Source organism: Apis florea, unplaced genomic scaffold, assembly GCF_048593485.1.
Source record: "Apis florea isolate Af1SG1 unplaced genomic scaffold, ASM4859348v1 contig_3203_pilon, whole genome shotgun sequence".
In the NCBI taxonomy this organism is placed as follows: Eukaryota; Metazoa; Arthropoda; class Insecta; order Hymenoptera; family Apidae; genus Apis; species Apis florea.
Window position 1 is genome coordinate 8,186,865 of NW_028256723.1, and position 10,677 is coordinate 8,197,541.

General features: G+C 33.5%; 1 protein-coding gene and 1 long non-coding RNA gene across 3 annotated transcripts; one reads left to right on the forward strand and one right to left on the reverse strand.

Annotated features, from left to right (window-relative positions):
* Positions 1–1,748: 1,748 nt before the first annotated feature.
* On the reverse strand, positions 1,749–8,693 carry tj (Maf family bZIP transcription factor traffic jam). Of its 2 annotated transcripts, none has more exons than XM_012484846.3 (5): positions 7,669–8,693; positions 5,261–5,783; positions 4,363–4,691; positions 2,909–3,371; positions 1,749–2,151 (listed from the first exon to the last, which is right to left on the reverse strand). In XM_012484846.3, exons 1-4 carry the CDS (start codon positions 7,750–7,752, stop codon positions 2,982–2,984), a joined length of 1,326 nt encoding a protein of 441 aa, XP_012340300.1. In that variant the 5' UTR covers positions 7,753–8,693; the 3' UTR covers positions 1,749–2,151; positions 2,909–2,981. The 2 variants fall into 2 exon arrangements, with proteins under 2 accessions (XP_012340300.1, XP_003692407.1); XM_003692359.4 differs by having other exon boundaries at positions 4,372–4,691; positions 7,669–8,174.
* Positions 3,654–6,266, forward strand: LOC147657251 (uncharacterized). The gene is made up of 4 exons (XR_015292879.1): positions 3,654–3,773; positions 5,295–5,734; positions 5,872–5,909; positions 5,980–6,266. It is a non-coding gene; the product is annotated as an uncharacterized LOC147657251 (long non-coding RNA).
* Positions 8,694–10,677: the final 1,984 nt, after the last annotated feature.

The following is a 10,677-nucleotide window of genomic DNA, read 5'->3' on the forward strand; positions in this document are numbered from 1 at the left end:
TCAATTTGTGCCATAAGTACTAAGATCGATATCACTGTTCGCGTAATGAAAATGTATCAGCACGCGTTCTTATTTTTTTATTTTCTTGAGATCTATCTGGCTCTCGATGTTCGTCATTTCGAATATGATGGAAAACGGATAATTACCGATCCATTCGCGCTATATGCGATCGTAAATATTAATAGTAGAAGCCAGAAACAGATTTTATCTTTTTATTTGGACGATGCGATCTTTGGAATGCGATTTCGAGTCGGATTTTGCATCGCGAAACGATAAAACGAAACAAAAGCCAACAACTAATTTGTAAAAATCAATTATCGCGATGAAAATGAAAAAAAAGAAATAAAATATAAACGATATTCATTGGCACAAAAATGCACAATGAGTTCGTACTATCCTCTATTTCACCGATTAATCCTCGAAGTACGGGCCGCAGTATTTGGTAAATGAAAACACGCTTACATCGATAGATTCGGATTCTATCTAATTTTTGTTGTTTAGCGTTTTCGTTGACCGCTAGATGGCAATAACCGAGTCTAAAATGATCGAGCCGCAAGAATTAAACAATCATGACCAACGAAAGATTTGACGATTTTCTAGATGGATTTATATAGTTATTTGAAAGTATTCTGTATAAATTTCTAGAATAATTATCCTAACAATAAGATGTATAATTTTGGTTTCGTCGCAATGAACAATAGTATAAAAAACTATGTAACATACTATACTCCACGCACATAACCATTCAAAATGAATAAACGAAAGAAGGAACAATTAAAAAAGATATCGAGTCATGAAATATTAAACTAATGCTATCCAAGCTTTTTTTTTTATGTATATTTCTATCGTCCCAATGTATCATCTTCTGTTTAATAAAAAAAATAGAAAAAAAAAAAATAAATAAATCATACTAAATCTGTTAATCTCTCTCTGAATCGTCTTTTTCTTATAATGACAAACAGGATTAGAATAATATAAGGCGTGTTCCACTTTATAAGCATTGTTCTAAAATATTTCTCATTTACATAAAAAACTAAACGGTTTCTAGAAATTAAAATATTAAGGAAAATATCGTACTTGACACAATGAATAATTCTTGACTGGTATCACAGGTAATTAACACGATTTAGATTAGGTTAATTTTAGAGCATTTAACTTTATTTTATATTAAATATTTCACTATTAATATTCTTAATATTCATTTCTATATAAATCTAAAAAGTTTTTTCTAAGCAAAAAAATTATGCACGCTTTTTACTTAAATTTTTATTTAAATATCCTACATATATATATATATTAAATTTTACTTATAAAAAATGAAAATATATTTTTAATCGATAACTTAATCTAATCTTAAAATAATACTCTATTTTTTTAAATCCAAATAATTTGAATCTAAAAAAATAAAAAATCTTGATGTATTATTGCAAAATTTTATATATATATATATTAAAAAGGTTAAATAACCTAAATAACATAACCTAAATTGTTGCACTCCTATGATCCAGCACCGCTAGTCCAAAATTAATATTACTAATAGCAAAAATAATAAAAAAATTACAAATAGCAACGAACACTATCCAAATCAATTATTCGCGACGAAACGTATCAAAGAAATTATATTATGATATTATAAATTAAATAACAATTAATAAAATGCTAAACCTCTTGAACAATAGATTTTCGAGTATGAGCTTCATTCTTACTTCGTGTTTTTGTTGCGCTACAACAAAGTAAATACGATTCGCTTCTATTTTTCTTCTCTTTATTCCCTTTTTGGTACAATATTTGGTAAAGACGTCCAGTCTACCACGAGCAATATATTCATATATCTATGAGAATAGAACTAATTATCTTTAATCTAATGATACCTTAGTTGCGTTGGTAACTCCATACGCGATTTACAAAGTCGATTTAACAGTCAAGGCTCTTTTTTTTTTTTGCCGTAGCTCTTAACAAATCTATACATATACATAAGAAAAAAATATGGAAGAACTAAATACTATATACACGTAGACGAGATTAAAGATGTGCTTAAGACTTAAGTCACAGATCGAAAGAAAATGAGAAACGCACATTTCTCGAAGTGTATACCCGGTTGCTTGTCTGGTCTTTCTTTTTTTTTTTCAACCCACGCGCATAGGTATGTCACTGTGAACAAAATTTTGGAAAATGATCATCTTTACGGTTTCTCTTCCCCGAAAAATATAATACTTATAATAATTATTTTAATTCGTTTATGGAGAAAAATTATAAAACATTTTATATCTAATGAAGAATAAACGAAAAATTTACAAAAATTTTAAATTCGAATTTTTAGTTTCGAAATAATTATCAATTATGAGAATTTTGATCAAAATTATTTATGAAAAGATTATAAATATAGTTATTATGAGATGTAAAGCTGAAAGGATTTTCATCATGATACGAGGATTTACGCAGGATTACGAGTTGATCCGATAGAAAATCTAAACGACAGCTTTAATCCCATTCGAACAATCACGTTATATTCTTCTTGACAAAAATATTTAACAATAAGATACAAAGCATAAAAATTCTATCGTACTAACTTAAAAGTATAAATAGAATATTTGAAATGATATAAAATATAAAAGTTGCCACTATAAAATGTTACTACTATAAAATTAAGCATTAAATATTCTATTAAAAATAAGCAATAAAAAACTTAAGAAACTCCATTTTTTAAATATCATTATAGAAACTCAAGGAATTTGAAGCAATATAATTGTAAATCGATGATCCTTATTAAAAACATATAAGAATACGAATTCCATAACAAAAAAAAAAATTCTAATTGAAATAAAAAAAAATATATTTATTATATCTATATTATAAGAAAATATAAATTTAAATATAAAGAAAATATATAATATTATTTTTTACTTACCAATCAAGAATCTCCCGATCGCACGACGGATATCTCTTCAGGTCCAGCAAGCGCCTCCTCGGCGCTGTCGATGTCACAGATAGACTTCTGGACTGGCAGGCGCCGGTTGATGTTGTTGAGGCGGCTGCTGTTGTTGTGGTTGCTGTTGCGGTTGATTTTGCGTCTGATGTTGCTGCGGCTGTGATTGCGGCTGCTGTTGCTGCTGGGATGCCTGTTGCTGATGATGATTGTGATTGTGATTATGATTGTGGCTCTGCCGCGTTCTCAGAATCTCGCATCGTTGCTTGTAAAGATCGCGTTCTTGCTGGACCCGTGCCAGCTCAATTTTTACCCGTTGAAGTTCGTTCTGCAGGTTACGATTTGTTGTCTCGAGGTCATGCCGTTGTTGAAGTCGCTTGCTACGACAATTTTGAGCATAGCCACGGTTCTTCAATGTACGTCGCTTCTGCTTCAGGCGTACGACCTTCGCAAAATAGGAGGATTCCTTTTACGAATGAATTCGTTATGGATTTCGGATTAATAAGAGATGAATTGGTTCTGTCTGCTCGATTGCTATTCCTATATGCAGTTTTGTTAATTGTTTTTGTGAACTGGAACTTGGAAACAGCTGCAAAAATTCGAACAGAATCAAGCAAAATCTCAATACGTACTGCCGTATTATTCTCGAGACTCGACTCGAGATATAAATACGAGTGGTAATTCGACTTCGGATCGACTCGGCAATAATCGGAACTGGTCGAACTTCAGATCGAAACGTCGATGATCGGAACCGACTCGTTCGAAGATATTATTGTGTTTAAAATGTTTAAATGATAAATTAATAGATTCATTAAAATATATCTACATTTATCGTTAACATGTTAAAGTAAGTAGTTAACTAATTTACAAATGAAAATAAGATATTCGTGATACATTTTATTTGTAATATATTGAAATGTTTTGTTTTTAAACAAACTAACCTTTTCGTGTCAACTCGAATTATTTCGTAGGCCAAGTGTTTTGAGAGTTTCAAATCTTCATGGATCATGTTTGAGATAATATAATTTGTATATTCTATAAAAATTTATAGAAGTCTCACAAACTGCAAATTGATATATCGAAAAAGAAAGAAATTTACATTCGATTAGGTAATCGAACGATTCGTGTCGGACGAAAGAACGATTCATTCTACTGCAGTCACAGATACCAATTCACTCTCGTTTTGCTTAAAATTATCTACCTATGAATCCTATTGATTTCATAATTATTTCATCTTTATCTCTATCTTTATCGAAAAGATTTCCACGGATAACGTAAATATTATTGCTACGATGAAAAAGAATTGAATGGAAAAGAAAAACTTAGAAAGAATCGATATACAGAGCGAAAACGAGAGGCGAAATAAAGAAAAATTTGTGAATGAAACCAAGACGAGGCATTACCTATGCGAAAGTGTCGTTAAAAATGTAAGAGACCTGACTCACCTCTTCCCGCGGGCAACCATGGAGGCGTTTGTTCAATTCACGCACGGAAAGCGACATGAGCAGCTCGTCGTTCATGAGTTCTTCCTGGGGATTATTATTCCCGCAATTTGGATAAAGACCATTCCCTGTCCTATGGGCTGGACTCGGTCCACTAGCGCCACAAGAACTCACTGAGCAAACGCTCATCGGTCTTTGCATCTGTATCCCTTGCATACTGTCTTCCATTCCTGAAATTCCACTTCCGCCCGCGGGAAGCATCCCGCCGCCTGATCCAGCACCTCCACAGTATTCTATGTGGCCTGACATCGTAATGTATCCACCTATGATAATAACATTTTCTGGCCTCGAGTATTTTTCTTTTTAAAGGACAATGATGAAAATTCAAGTTTATTCAGAATCGAGAAAAATAGATTTTTTAAATAATTACAAATATAAATATAAATCTCTTATTTGAATTGTTTCTTATATTATGTTACATTTGAACGATGTTTAAAATTATTACTCTTCGCAACAATATTTAATAACAATAACTTTTTATTATGTTTTCATAAACGTACGTCGATAAATATAATAATGATATTTTTATAAAAATAAAAACATAAAAATACAACGTCAAATTCGTAGAAATTTCGTAAGATCAATGTGCAATATGTTTACAAATTGAATTTTCAACCACTGATCATCATTAATCGCACATCCCTAATACTAAACTTATAATTCTCACAATAATATCTATATTTCTTTATGTAACTATTACTATTTCAAAAAGAAATTTATTCACAAACTTCTATATATACTATTTTAAACTAAATTATTTATTTCTTTTTAGTTATTTCGAAAATCTATTTTCCTCAGTTCTATTGGTATTAACCAAAATTCCTTCACTCACCAGTATGTCTGGGATAACGTTGCAAACGTTGCAGGTCTTGGAAATGATGATGACTCGGCCAAGCTTCGTGATGCGGTTCCGGCGGTTCCTGAGGACAATGAGGTCTGAGATCGAGCGGTTCCTGCCTAAGAGACTGCGTCAACCATCCCATGCCACCTGTGCTGGGCTGCATCTCATCCTGTACGATCGAGCCAGGTTGTTGCAATTGCAGGAACAATCCTCTCTCGCGCGAATCCTGCTCGCTCCTATGCAATTGCAACGGTGGCGGGGACGCCGAAACCGGAGGCGTGTCCGGTGGTGTTCCAGGATGCGAAAGGGTTGTCAGATGAGACGCTGCACCCGGAGGTGCCTTCACCAGGACACCGTGCTGCACTTGGATGTGCGGTTGACCATATAAAGGATGAGGTTGCTCGAGCTCGTGCGCCGGCGGCGTCAAAGGCGCCAGAGCTAGGCCTTGAGTTTGTACCTGGCCAGGTAATTGTACTACGCTACCGTTCACCATCATTGGGGAGCTGATTCGTACCTGAAACGAAACAGTCGATATTAATCTCTTGTCTTTCTTTCATTTTTCCTTTTTTTTCTCGCTTAACTATTTTTTCTTTTTTTTTTAGGAAAAGTATTACAAGTTATTTAAACATTGGAAAAAGAGGTTAGAAAATTCTGGATCAAATGAAGGTTAACTTTAACGATTTTTTACTTTTAATTGAATTCACTTTTAGATACTGTTGACATTTTGGATATAATCGTGTAAGTAAAATATGAAAATTATTGAAAAATAATCTTTTGTGAATGATGATGGTTAACGTGAGTTCTTTCAATATTCGTTTATGATACAAATAAATGTTATCATGGTAATGTATAACTGTATATGAATGAAAAAGTGAAGAGATAGAAGTTATATAATTTTTAAACAGAAATTAACAGCTTTAAAAGGTATAAGTATAATAATGTAGATTAAAGTTGTTATAAAATTATTGTAATTAAAAAACGAAAATTCGAATAAAAAGTAAAAAATTTCTTTTTACAGGTTTTTAAAAAAGGAAGATCTTGAAAAAATTTCAAAAATTATTCGATTTAATATCACATGTGGCAATTACATTTACATTTAATTCACAAGAATAAAATATCTCTCAATCAATGTATAATGTATGCAATAACACTGAATATAAATTTAATATCTCCAATGAATACGAAAAGTGTTCAATATTTATATGAACCAGTACTCATATAAAAATGTGTTTCATGTTTTTTTCTATATACATACACAATGTAACAATTTCAAGCTTATATAATGCAAAACGGCGCACGTGACTCTATATATACATACATGTACACAATCTCAACTTCAGTGGAAATTTTCAGCGTGTAATAAATTATAATGCATATGAATTAATTTGTTGTCTCTCTTTGTGAAAAAAAAAAAACATGATAAACTAACTTGTGAATGACCTCATTCAATGGATCTCTCCTCGATGAAAGTTTCGAATTAATCGACAGATATTCGATTAGTGTAACGATTAATGTATGTAATTTGAATGTGTAATATCTTATCATAGATTTTTATTGCTTAGAAACTGTGACATATTTATTGTAACAGAGAAAGAAATTATGCAAATATATTTTATTTTTGTGAAAAAAAAAAAATTTATCTTTTAAACAAATTGAATATTTACTAAACATTTTTTAATCATATTAAAAATACAAAAATTTATAAAATTTGTAAAAAGGAAAAAAAAATTAATTCAATAAATGAGAAGAAAAATGATGACAATATATTGCGAAATGAAATAAAATTTTAAAACCTGTATAAATTATCTACTAAAGTGCGGGTGCAAATTTTAATTTTATGAACGCTAATGAAATGAAGTACAAATGTAAATAAATTAAATAAAACTTGAATAGATATTAATTTTAGATATCTTTTTGTTTGTCCATTTTATATATTTTTGTGCATTTAAATTTCTCATAAATATATAAGAACACCCGTAGTTTAATTAATTCATTTAAAACGAATGATACAGGATTATCTCTGATAAACCGATAAATAAAAATGAAAATAACACAGAATTGAAAAATAAAATAAAATTCAATTATCCATTAAACCAGATTATTTGTGTTTCAAATTTATTGCTAAATGTATGAAAGCTAAATAGAGATTCGATCCTCTCTTTAATTATTATAACGACTATATTATTTTAGAGAAGTAGAGAAATATTAAGTTATTATTTTATTTTCTTTTAAGAAAAAAAAAAAAAAAAATAAAAATCGATTTGAGAAATTGTTTCCGTTCGAATCTTTCAATTTTTCACATGTAAGATAAAACCAATTATCGCAATTATAATTATGAAAGAAATAAAGAAAGAAATGGAACGTACCATGTACGATAGTGGTAATAATCAATCACTAACCTCCCGTTTGACGTCGGCGGGATCGAGATGATCGAGAACAAACTCCTGTACGTATTCCCTCGCGAGATGCTCCTCGGCTTCCATCTTAACCTCGTCGACCTCTACCTCCACCTCCTGCGCCTCCACCTCCTCTACCGTGCCCGTTGTAGCTGCATACGGGAACGTCTCGCTGCCTCCACCACCTCCACCACCACCACCACCGCCGCCACCGCCCTCGCCACCTCCTGGACAACTCGTCACCGTTTGTTGCGTCGTGACCACCTTTCCAGACGACTCCGCCTAACGACTATCGAAATCGCTATTCCCGATCTTCTCGCAAACGTGATACCGATTACAAATACACGCCACGTGAGCTAAACTCTCAATTTTTCACTTTAAATATTCACTGGTTAATATTATTTTGTTCTCTCTAATAAACGAAGATAATTATTTTCGTTGATCCTTGATACGATACGCGTTTTTCAAGAACACGTCGTTTTGTAACGTTTGTCCCTTGTCTAAAGATGCTAGAGAATGATGGAATTGGTAAACTTCAATAGATATTGAAGTGTAAAATAATGAAATAGAGTTTTAATAGATTAACTTTATATCGGCGGGAATTCTTTTCAAATGTAAAAAAAAAGTGGTGTTTATAAGAGGTTAGTCAATCACTTTCTACGAACTATGTATATTTTATCACACAATTATTCCACAAAACGATCGTTTCGATTAAGAAATCAAAAAATCCACTGATCGAGTCGCTCGCAATTAGACGTCTATCGCGTCTTTGACAACACTGACAACACTGTCACTCACGGCTCACTTTTTCGCTATGTTCCCGCCAAAAAGCGAATCTGTTCCCAATTCACAGTCCTTTCGATCAATGAACTTAAAATTATTTCGCCCGATCGAAAGTACAACAACAATTTACAAACTCCGTTGCGAAAAAATCGACGAACTGTCTTCTGTTTTATCGCGATTTTTCTCGCGTGCGTGTACGTCACAAGCCGGGATCCGGTGGAAAAGAAAAAGAAGACGTGTGCGGTAAGCTGAATACGTCGTCCGAGTGGTGACTGGTCCGACGAGTGTGGGTGAGAGTACCTCTACGCGCAGGACACGTTGACGTCGCGAATGGGTGTGGCCAACGTTACTCGGCCCTCGAACGCGTGCAACGATTGGTCCGATGGGAGAGGAGTCGCCATTTGCACACTCTACTCTTGCTCCCACTACGGAGGTCCACCTTGTCACTCCCGGCACGGATCTCCCGTGCCTTCGCGGAGGTACCATTAATTTCTAAAGTGATTATTATAATTTTTCAACGGGCGCGCTGCTACTCTCCCCCACTCTTTCATAATATGCGCGCACATCGTCTCCTGATCCTTGCCCGCGTATACTTATTCTGCTCTCTTTTCTCGAAATTTTTCAATTTAGCGCCGCGATTCGTACATAAGGGATGACCCGTTATCAAGCGTTCACGATCTGGAAATTCGGAAAATAGAGAATTTATCGCGGGAGAACGATACGATTTAAGGCGTCACTAAGCTTATATCACGCACTTGAAACAAGGAACGACGAAATGCATGCCGATGAAATGTGCTGACGGCCGCGCGACCGAAATTAGGGAACGCAGAAGTTAATGACCGGTTTTCAGCGGGCGGATTTGAATCGGAAAAATTTCGCAAAGGGAAATTGAAGCGCGAGATTAAATGTGTGGCCTCATTCGTGACGACACGAATTCGCGAGAATCGTCCAAGATAAATAATTGTTATCATTTGTTGGATCATTTTTTTAATTTCTCGACAATTGAAATATTGAACGTTGAGGTTATGGAATATTTTTGTTTCGTAACGTAGATATTATTTATCTTTTTGTCCTTTTTCATTTATTTATCTTTTAATCCTTTGTGCATTTATGATTACACATAAAATTAACTATGGAAAATAAAAAAAAAAAGTAATAAAACGCACAGATTAAATAAAATAATAAATAGATTGACGTATAAATAAAAAATTCCACGAACTATTTATAATTTCTTTTTTCGTTTTTATTTTCATACGCGATACATTCGTTACTATTTATATTCCTAACAATGAAACTAACAAAGAAACAATTTCTAAAAATTATTTATAAAAGTAAATGTCTTTTTTTTTTTTCTTTTTTCTATTAAACAAAGAATTCGAATTCGTCTCAAAATTCACAGAGAAAATGCGAACGCGATGGGCGCGAATCGCGAACTCGCATTTAAATAACATTTCCACAAATGTGTACGAGTCTACCCTTGCTTAGCAGTCTATATTCTATATCCATTTCTCGGATGGCACGACTTTAAAATGCTTCATGAATATCAAATTTTCGTTCTCTTCTCGCACCCTCCCTTCCCCCCGTCTATAACTCCCCCCACCAAATTCCTTTTTTCCTCTTCTTCCATTTCTTTATTTCTCATTTCCACTCGTCAATGCTCCGCTTGGAAACAAATTCGTGCAATGCCATGCGTTTGTTACGTTCCGTTGTTTTGCATATATAATTACGAAAATTACGTAATTAACGAATATATATATATATATATATAAAAATCCTCTTTTCACGATCTTTTCCCTAAAAACACTACCCTCTTTCTGAAATATCATTTCAGGCCTAAACTTATTTTTCCAAAACGGGTTAATAAAATTCATTTACCTTCAAATCTCAAATCGCACAGGTGTACCGGATTCAAGGCGTGAAAAAATTTCTGAGAATCGTTGGGCCACGTCGATCGCTGCGATGCAAAAAATTTTTTTTCAAACTCGTCGCATCGCGAAATCTGTGCTCCGCTTTTGGTATGGAGTGAGGAGGGCGAACGACGAGGGGGGGAAAAAGAAAAAGAAAACGGCAGGCAGAGGACATCGAAGTGCAGCGTCGACAAATTCCTCAGCCAACAAAATGGCCAATCCTATCGTCCTCCTCCACGCTTCTATTCCGGGGTCTTTGCGACACTCGCCCGTCTAGACCAACAAAATTCTGTCTGTCTTGTCACCTTGGCACAGGCTAGGT

Bases quoted from the DNA above. Each gene is read 5' to 3' on its own strand.
- tj (XM_012484846.3), bottom strand. From the start codon at position 7,752: ATGGAAGCCGAGGAGCATCTCGCGAGGGAATACGTACAGGAGTTTGTT. The intron at 4,692-5,260 runs GTGAGTGAAGGA...TTATTATCATAG, and splicing joins ACGTTATCCCAGACATACTG to GTGGATACATTACGATGTCA. The intron at 3,372-4,362 runs GTCTCTTACATT...TATTTTGCGAAG, and splicing joins CGCGGGAAGAGGTGAGTCAG to GTCGTACGCCTGAAGCAGAA.